General features: G+C 40.9%; 2 protein-coding genes across 5 annotated transcripts in view; both read left to right on the top strand.

Moving 5' to 3' along the window:
* Nucleotides 1–3: 3 nt before the first annotated feature.
* On the top strand, nucleotides 4–2,238 carry CHCHD1 (coiled-coil-helix-coiled-coil-helix domain containing 1; the record flags this gene model as incomplete). Its single annotated transcript, XM_003207996.2, has 3 exons — nucleotides 4–28; nucleotides 708–826; nucleotides 1,820–2,238. Coding segments are annotated over 3 exons (258 nt in total), but the record flags the coding sequence as incomplete, so codon positions are not given.
* Nucleotides 2,239–2,377: 139 nt separating this feature from the next.
* Nucleotides 2,378–12,416, top strand: part of LOC100542902 (neurotrypsin-like) — a 28,713-nt gene continuing 18,674 nt past the window's right edge. Inside the window, exons 1-4 of one of the 4 annotated variants that reach the window (XM_010714383.3) lie at nucleotides 2,378–4,105; nucleotides 7,729–7,951; nucleotides 10,053–10,098; nucleotides 11,908–12,144. In XM_010714383.3, the coding sequence (XP_010712685.1) occupies nucleotides 7,880–7,951; nucleotides 10,053–10,098; nucleotides 11,908–12,144 (355 nt within the window). In that variant the 5' untranslated portion in view covers nucleotides 2,378–4,105; nucleotides 7,729–7,879. Of the gene's footprint in view, nucleotides 4,106–6,922; nucleotides 7,651–7,728; nucleotides 7,952–10,052; nucleotides 10,099–11,907; nucleotides 12,145–12,416 lie in introns of those variants that run through there. The other 3 variants (XM_010714382.3, XM_010714384.3, XM_010714385.3) reach the window with 3 other exon arrangements.

Here is a 12,416-nt window from a genome sequence, read left to right as displayed (position 1 = left end):
GTGCCCACCCGCCGGGAGCTGGCGGGAGGTGAGTTATCGGCGCCGGGCCGTCAGTCGGGGGGTGGCAGCGTCCCGAGGCTCCGTGAGGTAGAGCCCCGGCGGTGGGCTTTCCCGCCTCGCCCCTCAGAGCTGCCGCGTCGCCCCCTGGGGCCTCCCGTTGCGGAGCGGTCGTGGAGGTGACGGCAAGGACAAGTTCGTGCTGAGAAGAACCTTGTGTTCTGAACGGAGATCTGGGGAGCTCCTGAATTTTGCTATACAACAAGGAGGTGTTTGCTGAGTACATGGAAAATGAGGAGGAAAAAACAAAAAGCAAAGTGAAAGAAAACGTCTGCGGTAATTGGTTAGCAGCCCCTTTGCACGTGGAACGAGACCAAAGGCATCCCAGCAGACAAGGGGACCTAATTTGTGCCGTGTAATTAGTACATTGTATGAGTTCTTCTAAAAAGCACATTTTCGTACTCCAGCCCTAAATCTAATCTTTGTGTAAATTCTTAAGGTCAATGCTATATCAAAATGTAACAACGAGATGACTCTGATGGGGCAAAGCCTTCTGGTAGGAGGAATTTTCTCTAATTCAAGCAGTGTTGTTCCTTCTCACATGCCTCTACTCCATCTTAAAATTCTGTTGGGAACTCTATATGCTGTGGAGGCTGTTGGCATGAAATCTCAGATACTTGAGTTTTTATAGTTGTGTCTTTCTCTTCTAGAGGCGACCTGTCTTACAGAGATGTCAGTAATGATGGCCTGCTGGAAACAGAATGACTTCAATGATAAAGCTTGTGCTGAGGAGATCCGGACGTTCTATGACTGCGTGGCAAGGGCAGAAGTAATAAAAATCTCTTTTTGTGTTCTTAAAGTCCAGTAGTAGGGAAGGCGGAGAAACCTTCAGTCATTTTTTGTGTGACAACATAACAGTGTTCTGTGAACAATTTGATTTGTGCTTTGAGAAATTCAGGGTGATGTACATCAGGTACACAGTCCCTTCTGTTAGTATTTAGAATTTTAGTAAAGGAAAGAAATGTGGGAAGGGACCAGATATCTTGTATGTTATAAGTAGACCTGAACCAGTAATCACGTTTAGTCCTTTTGGTGTTCACATTCTAAAAGTAGAGCTCTGTTGCTGTTAGTTCAATTCTAACCTAGGCCATTTCTTTTAATTTGCTCCAGTTTTTAATCTAAAGTTTCAGCACTCGTGAAGCAGCAGTAGACACTGCTCATATCCATACGCCATGAAAGGTCTGAATGAAGGAGAGTACAATTTAGAGCTATGACATAAAGCTGTGATTTATTTACTAAAGCCATATTGAGTTTTCACCTAATGCAATAAGTTTGAAATGAAGTCAGTTTCAAAAACTATCTAAAGGTAGGTACATGTACTAAACTTGTCCTTGAACTGTTGGCAGATTTTCAATCTTTTTTAGTAATAGTATTGTCATTTAATAAAGTGTCTTTTTACTGTTGCATTTGACAGCATAAATGAGAAACTGTCCACACTTTATTTGGTAGATTACAATGAAAGCAAATTAAAAAATAGAACATAAAAACAAAACAAATGTATATTGTATTGATTTAAAGGCTTATAATATTGCTAAGTGAAAATATGGAGAGATCATCCTCACATCTGTCTCATTAATTTCACCATTTAAAGAAGCCTAATGCAGTTCTTAGAAGCCTTGTGACTATTTAGCCAACTGTTATTATGAATGTTGCTTGAAGCATTCTTTTCAAATAAGCATTTCAGTAGAATTATTATTAGTCTTTACAGAACCAATTCAGCAAATAAACAGGTAATATTCTTAGTTTTCTTTTTCTGTTTCAGAAGGAGCGCAAGGAAAAAAAGGACGAGTACACTCTGTCACACAAGGGAAACATGCCTTCAAGCACAGTGAACAGGCTGCTGAGGAGGTTTCCTAATATTACACGTTATGTGTGATGTGCTTTGCTAAAGGGACTATGGACAAGCAGTTAAAGTTGGCGTTTTTGGAAAATAAATGAAAAAAGGGTTTAATGAATGTTTAATGTCAAGTGATGTCTGTCAACACTGCTGGGTGGATCTCGACTTCATGTTTTATGTCCAGAGTGGAAAAAAAAATTCCATCGTGATTGTCGGCTGAGTTTGTTCATGAGGTTCTTGGATCTTCTGCTCTTAGGATTTTTGCAGTGAGTTGTCCAACCAGCCACTGTGTGGAGTAATGTACTCAATGTGAAATAAAATCTTCTAGGAATTGTGTAAACCTATTTTCTAAGCTAACGGTGACTTTTCTTTGGTTTATAATCTTCCTGCTTAATTTACAAGCTGCTGTCAACAAGTGTTCAGACCAGACACTGAGCCAACTTAAAACTGATAATAATTTAATGACTCGTACTTCTGCATGTATGTGTACACAATTTGGTTCCTCTTGACATTTTTAAAATTCTTGTTCCTGTGCAAGAAGGCTGTGGAATGAGGAAGAAATTTCCAGCAAAATACTTTGATAATACACAATGCATTGGTAAGGATTTTAGACCCCTTGGTTTGCAGGTGAGAAAAGTGTGGTGTCATGGCAGATAATTAGGTTGCCTGTATAACGATAAAATGATGCAAGATTGTTGTTTGGCATGGGTGAATCAGATTCTACAGCAGAATGTTCCATTGTTTCAGTTAAACAAACAAACAAAAAAAAGGAAGAAAGTTCAAGCAAGTGCTGGTACTGAAACTGTGTAATTAACTGTTAGTTTTGATTTGTTAACTTTCACTAGAGTACCACTGAACTGCAGGTAGGTTCCTGTTTTAGAACTGATACCTAACTGATTAAAATACATAGCAAGAAAAATGCAGTGCCACAGAGAACTAACAGTATAAACATATATGTCACTAAGTCTTTGGAGCATAAAGAAAAAGCAAAGATCAAGATAAAGAGTGGTACTCGCAGATTGTGACTGTGTATGACTATATAGTTTATTTAAATGCTCATTGATGAGTTACCCCACAAGGTAACTTATTCTGTTGTTGCTATTGTGGCATAAGGAGTCCTTCAGAAGAGCTGGGATGAGTAAGAATATTCTGTTTACACCTGAGTTTGGGAACACGCTTCTGTATGTAACGTTCCAATCCAAAAGATGCCTCTGAGGGCATCTTTGCTTATTCTTTATTTCTGAAAGAGGTGATCTAAGCTGGGAGTAAGGAACTGAATGAATTCTACATTCTCTTGTATTGATGAGTTTTCTTTGTATTAAAATCACTGTATCAAATATAGCTTTGCAGCTCTTAAGCTAGGAGCTGGCTGTGCTAAATGTATCATTCTGGAGTGTGAAGGACTGTCATTGTGTAAAAGATTGCAAGAGAATAACAACTTTGTTATATTTTTACTTTTGAAATTCTTCTCAGTTCTCATGAACGTAGGCAGCTTTATTCTTGGATCTTAACTACTTCATAGAGAGCTTCCTGAGTTCAGTTATTGTTTTTCCTGATAATTTTAAGGAGTGTATTTGTTTGGAGGTGGAACGGAGGAAAGAGAATATTTTTCTGATATACTCATGTTTTACAGTATTTCTTTTAGAAGTACTCTAGCAGCACTTTTGGTTGAGAATCCCATGCTGTAACCAAAAAGGCCTCCGAGTACTGATTGTCCTTGGCAATTTGAGTTGCTGCAGTTTCCTCTCACGTTAAGCTTATGTCGTGTTCCATGATGCAATTTATACTGGGGGGCCATTCCATTCGTTGCTCATATATACATGGCAACGTCCTTTGTGAGTTCAGGGCTTGTACAACTCCACGGTACTATTGGGGCAGAAAAGAAGGCTGGGTTCTGTTGCTCCTGGTGTTGAGCCCACTGTATAAGAACATTGCTGCAGAGATCTGTATGTGATTGCACGATGGGGAAAGAATTACACAAAGCGGACTAGATGTTCTACTCTCCTAAGCAGGATTTACAGGATTTAAACAAATCTGCTGGAATTCCTTGATCTTATTCATGCACCTTATAGCTTGAGTATTTTACCAGTACTGTGTGTGATTGCTGTTAACTACCTTTCTTCTTAGGCTTTCACTGAAGACCTTTTATGGAGGAAGCACTGATTTTTCTCCATTTTCCTGAACTTCAGACCTCGGTGTATCTACCTAAGGGTAGGAAATTCTCAGACGTTATTAACGAATACTTAGATACAAAGAGATAACTTACATTTCATCCATGAGGTTAGTCATTTTGACTAACATTAAAAGAGGTTAAAAAAGATGGTTTAATACCACTCTTTGCTTCTTTTTAGCCCGTGTGGCTTCTAGGCTCCCAGAGGGAGCTTTATTGACTTTATTTTTCTTTGTTTATTTAGATTTGCAAAACCACTGTGATTGTCCCAAATTTTTTAGCATCCCTTTGCTCCCTAATACTCCTCTTGGAAATGGGCCATCTGTTAGTTTCCCTGGTAGATAACCTTCAACGTCTGCATACTTGATGTCCCTAGAGGGACAGAGTAAGAGTTGTTCTTTTAGTATTTGTAAACATTTTTCCAATCTGCAATTAAGTTAGTTAACTATTTGAAATAGATTTACTGTGCTTTTGTTAGTAGTCTACAAACAAAGCTGATCAAGATTAGCAATCTGTACAGGCTACCAACAAGCATTCAGTAGGTGCATGAACCAAAGGATGGCCTGTAGCATCTGTGTTTAGGTGACTTTAGGTGAACATAGAATCACAGAATATGCTGAATTGGACAGGACCCATAAGGATCATGAAGTCCAACTCCTGGCCCAAAAAGAACCACCCTAAACACAGATTGTAATGGTCACATGAGAAAGCAAAGGACCACCCCTTCTGAAGGTCTTATAGTTAAAAGATCAGAACCTGACAGCTAATGCATTGTCCTGCATTCTCTGCTGAGGAAACAGAGCTATGAGAATAGCAAAAACAGTAAGGTCTAGTTCTTGGCTCCAAGTCAGTGTTGGCACTAACTTGGACCTGTTCTTGTTCTGAATGTGACAAGCAGAATTACTTCCTTGCTTCTTAGCCTAGAGAGATGGAGATATACCTTTTAATGGGAAGACATGGCAACTGACAACTGTTTTTTTGTTTGTTTATTTTGTTTAAAAGAATAGTAGTCCTGCTAGTTCAGGAGTAGTAAGTTTAATTCCTGAGAAGCAAACTTATTTTAGAAGGCCATACTTTTGGTTTGGAAGTGTCTATACAGAATAATCTGGAAAAAAATAGGACAGAGAGACTCTGTTGGGAATTGTAGACTGTTATTATTGTACAACTACATTTATATCAGAGTGATGAAGTGATATGTGTTAAATAGTGGACCTGGATAATTACAGTTGTTTCATAATGATAAGAATAAGTACACGCAGGAATGTTCTAAATGTGACCTGTATCTAGAGGTAACTTAAAACATGTTTCAAGTGCTGTAGTTACATTGGTGCAATTTCCTTCTTAGTCAATCTGAAACACACAGACAAGGCTAATTTAGCTTGTGGTGTCTTGAAAGTTGTTTAAGCCAGGACAGTCCAAGAGGGACTGTTGCCAGAATAACTAAGTAGCAAAAATCCTTTGGTGTAGGCAACTCTTGATCTTTGAATTGCAGCAGAATATGAGTAAATGGGTAAGGAAGAAGAGAGGAGTGTAGTATGAGAAGCTCTTTTTGAATGTCTGTCTCTCAGGGAGATGTCCTTCCATGTGCCAGAAAACCAGAGGGAGGTCTTAGCAAATAGGAAGTAATTGCAGACTTGCCACAGAGGAGACTGTTGCAAAGACAACAAAGACTGTTGCAAATACATCTTGGCTTCCATCGGGAAGCTGAATCCCAAACTTGGGCTTCTGTTGCTTTTGATGCTCTGGTCTGTGTTTTCCTTTTCAGTAAATCATTTTAAAATACCTAGGAAAGCCTTGAGTTAAGAGAGGGAAGCTACTGAGAGAAATCCAGTACAGACTTTTGCTAGAGGCTATGAACCCTATTAGTACATGTCAGATAAAGGTTGAATTGAGCTGTTCTTTTCTAGTCCTAAAGAGTTGAGTAGGTGAGCATCTTGGGAGCTAGGAAGGGGCATCAACAACATCTCTAGTCCTCGGTCAGGGTTAGAGTCCTCTGAATGCTAGTGGTTTTTCTGTTATTGTTTCCAGTACATTCTTTCCTTATGTTTTCACTGGAGTAACTGATTAGAAAATTCCAACACATTTCCATCTTTGCTTTTTGTTTTACTCCTTTTTGCCTGTGCCACCTGAGAGTTAGAGAATGCTGTAGCTTCTAAGCTATTTCCATGTCTGCCTGGCCTGATCATCTGCCTCCTGTGCTACAGGGATATAGGAGATTTGCTTCTAATTAACTGAGTGTAATTCTTGGCCAAATCCATCATGTCCAGAATGCAGTGTGGTATGAATCCACTCGAACCACTCCCTCCTACCACTTAGTGACTCCTGTAAAGGATCCAGATGTAGTGGAATTTCATTGCATTCGATGACTGACTAAAGATGAGGCAACACAAAGCTGTCATGTGAAGTGACTAATGGGCAATAAGTGAGAAAGGAAAAAAAGGCTTTTTGTCAAGCCAATGGATTTGTATCAGCCTGCTTCTTGTTTTTATGCTGAAAGTCTCTTTGAAAATGCTTCTCAGCAAGCTCGGCCAGAAATGAGCTCATTTCTTAAGGTGACCGTAATTCATGCTGCAGAATGCTAAGGGTTAATCCCTCCATAATCAGAATATAAATGTAGTAAATGCCCATTAGACTGAGCTTCAGAGCAGTATAGGAAATGCGAGAAATTTTCAAAATTAAACAATTTCAAATTGACCAAGTCTCCTCCTTAGGTTTGATTAATAATGTTTAAAATTTTTGTTGTATTTTTTGTAAAGGAGCAGTAAGTTCAAAATGAACTAGCTTAAAAACAAACAAACAAACAAACAGCCCTCCAAAACGCTTTCGGATCAATTGATAGCAATACAATAATAATTCAACTCTGGAAATTGCCCTAGCCAGTCAAGTGAAAATGTTACAGCCCCAAGGTCAAAGAAGCACTTGACGGGTAAAGAGGCAATACCCTGGATAGCGAGATGCAGGGCTGAGAAGTGGGAACGCTCCTCTGAGAGTTGATTTTTCCTTAGGAAATCTGGAAGCTCCTTAACGTAGTTTTCTAGGCCCCATTTACCTGAGTTCAAATCTAAGGAGAGTCTGACCTCAGGAAGCTGCAAGCAGCTAATCAAGGAGGCAGCGGTGGGAGGATAAAGTCCAGATTCCTTCCAACAAGTATAATCTCTGGCGAGCGTGCGTGCACAAGCCGTTTCCTTTTTCAGTTTTGCTGCTGGAGCTGTTGCAGAAGGAAGCCCCAGATCCTTTTTACTGCTACATCTTTTGTGCTTAAGGAGAGAGAAGGAAGAGTCAGCTGTGAAAAGCAGGAATTTCAGGAGAGGAGAGAGCGGCTGGCCGGGCTGCCGGGCGGTCGGTGGTGGGGAGGCGGATGCTGGCGGTCAGGAGAAATGCGTACCTAGAGCCAAGAGAGAGGCTGGGACAGCGAGCAAAAGGGAGGGGACAGCGGAGGTGCGGGAGCAGGCTGAGGGCTGCGCCCTGCCCGTCTGCGCTTGCCTCCTGCTGGTTTTAAAGGTGATAGAGAAATTCTGGGGACATGGTCTCCTTTCTATCCCCTTCTTTTTCCCTTTCTGAAGAGAAGAAGAATCAAGGAGAAGAGGTGGGGAGGGGATGGAGAGAGTGAGATTATAAGATGCTGTTGGGAACTTTGATCCCTTTCATCCTTTTCCCTATGCAGAAATGAAAGAGGCATCCCTCTCCCTCAAAGTGGCAAGCACCCAGCTCTCCGGGAAACTGAGCTGGAGAGTGAGAAGAGGAGGCAGCACCTGAGCCCAGCAGCAAAATGAGACTGTGAAGCTTGAAGCTGCTGCCCACTTCGTACAGGAAGGATGAAGATCGCCAGAGTACTTAGGCTGTTAGTAGAGCTCTTGAGTCTGTTACCATGTCTCAGATGCAGGGAGGTAAGAAAATTAATATTCTTCTATCTATTTGTAAAAAGTCACCTACATTTATATATATATATATATATTTAATATCCTCATTGTGAGTGGATTGTGTTCTTACTGAATGTTTTCTGAAGTATCTAGGCAGCTGTGGTCTCTGGGAAGGCTTGGGGGCTTGGGGAGGGATTTATTTCATTGTGCATATGAAATTCATAAATGGAAACAAAGCAGGATGTACAAGGGCTTGCAGATGCTTTGGCTCAGGTTCCCCACGTTACTGAAGCACTGCGGTGACCCTGGCATGAGAGATCCTTTGTTTCTTTTCTTCACCAATGGACTGGTGATCCCTATTGCTGTTGTGGGCAGATGCCATTTATAGACCATAGAGCTGGGGCAGTGACTGCAGCATGGACAGTTGCACTAAAATTTTGTGGTGCTGATGGTGACTGTTGGGGGGTTTTGGAAACTGCTACAGGAACTGGCAGCAACTAGTTTTTCATTAGAAGAGAAGCATATTACTTGGACTGGAGTTCTGTCACTTATGGTCAGTCTCCAAGAAGAGTATGCTCAGTCTCTTATACAGCCAGTTATTATAGCAACCCATCCCTCTATCTCATGTTAACTCACAAGTGTGTGTAAGTGCACACTAGAACATAGTATTTAGGGGATTTGGGTTGTGACTCATCTGTCCCGTGTATTATCTTGGGCAGTCACAAAAGTGTCACTAAGCTCACTTTCCTCTCTTTGCAAAGTGCTTTGAGATCCTCACGTGAGTCCTTCAGCGTTGTTGGTTTACAGAACAGCTGTTTACATGCACAGATGGATTTTTGGCTGAAGAGGGTTTGTCAGTTAGTTGCTGTTTTATCTATGCTTCCTCTTGTGGATTTGCACCTCAGCTCTGATTTGCTCTTTCTGAACCATGTTCAGGAATTCATCTTCAATATGCAACGTCATATTCTGACTTTCAGAGGATGATGATGAAGCTTGGCCATAGCTTTGAACACTTGCTGACCATTATATATAAGTTTCATCTGTAAATTAAATCAGCCATGAATGGGTGTCGTTCTTGTCTGGTATCTATGGGGACTATCCCTGCTTATTCCAGAAGTGGGTTCAGTTTAATTCTGAAAGTCTTTCAGGAAGAGCTGAGGCTGAGAGAAGCAAAATTTAGTGCATTTTGAAGAAAAACAGGACCATTTCTGTAGCTAATTCTCTTAATTTGCACACCTCTGCTCTGTGAATTAAAACTCTTTGTTCATATATATCTGGCTGTATTTAGAAATGAAACAAACTACATGAAGCTAGCAGAAGCATGTACAGTTTCTTCTTTCTACTCTGGGTCTGTGAAGGTCTTGCACCTTCCTGTATATCATGCAATGTGTTGAAGTGGAGATCCCTATCTCTCAACCAGCAGTCAAGTTATAACCACCAAAAACACTGCCTGCAAGAGGAAATGTAATTTTGGGGATGGACAGGATGCTAGAATGAGGGCTTTATTTCATATTCTTTGTTCTTAGTTACTTAATATGATTTGGATAATAGTCTCATATGAGGTCTTGTACTCTCATATATTTAAAAACAAAATCCTCAAAAAGCCATGCTAGCTTTTCTTCTTCAGTTGTTTTCCACTTGGTACATGGATGTTTATTACTATCTTAACACGGAACCCTAGGGGCATCATCCCATCAGATAGCTGTGTTTGCTCCTGTGGTCATGGATTGCTTATTCTTTGCATGTATGGGGAGTGAGTAGTTATTCATTATTTTTCCTTACTAATAACAGTGATTTTTTTTCCAACTTTTCTTTCCATAGAGATCTCACTCTGGAGTCAGATTTTATTTGCTGAGAGCATTGGGGCTGAAGCCTTGAAAAGAACAAGCAGAGCCCTGTTATGTGCTTAGATCAAGGGTAAATCTCTGCAGGCCAGCAATTATTCATTTTATTGTTAGTGGGCAGAGCTGTGATTGGATTTGAAGAAGAGCAATGGAGAGAGCAGGGAAGAGGCTGGTTACCAGGGTGTGTTTGCCTAAAGCAGCAAAAGACCAAGCTGCTTTCAGGACATGCCCGTGTTTATTTCATTGGATAATCATCTCTGCTTTTGCTCTGTTTCTTTTCCCATGCTCTCCTGGGATCCCAGCCCAGCCAAAACCATTTGCAGAGTGCAGGTAAGAACAAGAAGTTATTAATTCAGTCATCAGGCAGATTTTTTCCTGCAGTGGTGATCTGAGACCACAGGTACAATGAACCATGCTGTCTGGCTTTCTTCCCTTCTTTCCATCATTTCTTTTATCCTGTATGCCTCAATGTTTATCTCCTTCACCAACATGGCCAAACTGCTTTCTCTTCATCATGTCTAATACTCTTGCACTCTGTTCCTCCCCCATCTTCTTTTTCTTTCATCTCTATTTCTGCCCTAGTCTTTTTTCTCATGCTCACTCCACCTAGTAAGTACTGAATTCTTGTGTTCTCCCCTCTTAAGCTCCCAGGTAATCCAGAGAGCACAGTGTGTTTTCCAGGCATCTAACTGACCTAATTGTAATTGCTTGTCGCTTTTGTACATTGTAGCTAACCTTCAACCTTCAGCTGTCATTTGTCTCTGCTGTTTGTCATACATGTCTTTATAGCAGAAGAATTTTTCTGATTTTTTTTTTGAGCTATAACTGTTATCCTTTTATTTTATTTTATTTTATTTTTAGTCTACCTGTTTTATACATTCTTAAAAAGCACACCCTCACACAGAATCTTGTTCTAGTTTCCCTATTTCTTATTTCAGAGTCATGACTGGAGAGGATTGGTGTTTTTTTTTTTTTTTCTCTATTAAGACAATATTGAATTAAACATTGGGATTTCTTTACATGAGATTTTTATATAGACACTGGCCTGGAACACTGGCATCTATGCTCTATCTTGAAACTGGTTGCCTTTCCTAAGGAAAGGAAAGTTCAGACAGGTGAGGTGATACACTAATGTGTATAAAGGCATACGTACAGTGAATGACAATACCATTTTCCATCTTCCTGATTTACACAATGAAATTACACCCAATTTTCAACTCTTCTCTATCTCAATCAATTAAGACAGGCAATTAATCTTTTGAAGATCTTAGAATCAAATTTAAGAGCATCATATTCAGATACCAAAGGAGGTAGAAAAGGGGAAAAGTCTGTGCCAGCCTCAACAGCAAGCCAGAGTAAGGGCATATGTCTATTGAAATTACTGGCAATGAGAACCAGTTCAAATTGTTTGCATTTGAGTCAAATTAACACATTTTAAAGATCCAAGCAATTCATTATCTTCAGAACATTTTTTCTCCCATAAGTTGCTCTGAAAATAATCATAAAATCATAGAATGGTTTGGGTTGGAAAGGACTTTTAAGACCATCGAGTTCCAACCATCCTACTATAGGCAGGGACATCTCCTTCTAGACAAAGTTGCTCAAAGCCCCATCCAGTCTGGCCTTGAGTACCTCCAAAGAGGGGCATCTACAACCTCTCTGGGCAACATGTTCCAGGATCTCACCACCATCACAGTAAAGAATTTCTTCCCAATATCTAGTCTAAATCTACCCTCTTCCAGTTTAAAGCCATTTCCCCTTGTCCTATCGCTACATGCCCTTGTGAAAAGTCCCTTCCAGATTTCCTGTAGGCCTCCTTCAAGTACTGGAAGGCTGCTATCAGGTCCCCCCATGCCTTCTTTTCTCCAGGCTGAAGAGCCCCAACTCTCAGCTTGTCCCTACAGGGGAAGTGCTCCAGCCTTCTGATCATCTTTGTGGCCTTCCTCTGGACCCACTCATTGTCTTTCTTGTGCTGGGGGTACCAGAACTGGATGCAGTATTCCAGATGGGGTCTCAAGAAGAGCCTCAAGACCGTAGACATAAAAGGTGGTTCAGGAGATGAGCTCATACGTCTGATGTTGTCTGATCCTCCGTGTGTGATGCCTGAAGTATAGCTAACAGCTTTCCTTCTGTGTCCAGCATCCAGTGGGTGTGGCATCGGACCTCTTGGGTACTACAATGGCTCTTTGGCTGTCACTGAGGCTGGAGCAGAGTGCCTGAACTGGGCAGAGTTCCCTGATTATGTCCAGCAGTACCCAGACCGTGGCTTGGGGAACCACAATCACTGCAGAAACCCAGATGGGGGAACTACACCATGGTGCTTCTTCCGGCTTGCATCAGGGGCCATCAGCTGGGCTAACTGTGACTGTAACCAAGGTAAGACTGTTTCCTATCTGCCAGAGCCTGGGCTACTCTGTCTTAAGGGGTTAAGGCCAGAAGTGATGCTGCACAGACCTGTAAGTAGCAGTTAGGACAACCGGTAAAAGAAGTACAGTGCAGTAAATGTCCCAGTTTGTCTAAAGAATTAGGACTAAAAGCTAGCCTGTGTGGGAGAAAAACGTCTGTATGTACTAGGGGGTCAATTTAAGTTGCTATAGCCATGTCTTTTGTAGATGCTTTTATTCTCGTACAAGGAGAATTCTTTTTTT

Source organism: Meleagris gallopavo, chromosome 8 (genome assembly GCF_000146605.3).
Source record: "Meleagris gallopavo isolate NT-WF06-2002-E0010 breed Aviagen turkey brand Nicholas breeding stock chromosome 8, Turkey_5.1, whole genome shotgun sequence".
NCBI classification, from domain to species: Eukaryota; Metazoa; Chordata; class Aves; order Galliformes; family Phasianidae; genus Meleagris; species Meleagris gallopavo.
The sequence above is the reverse complement of the archived record's forward strand: the minus strand, read 5'-3'. Positions and strand labels throughout refer to the sequence as shown.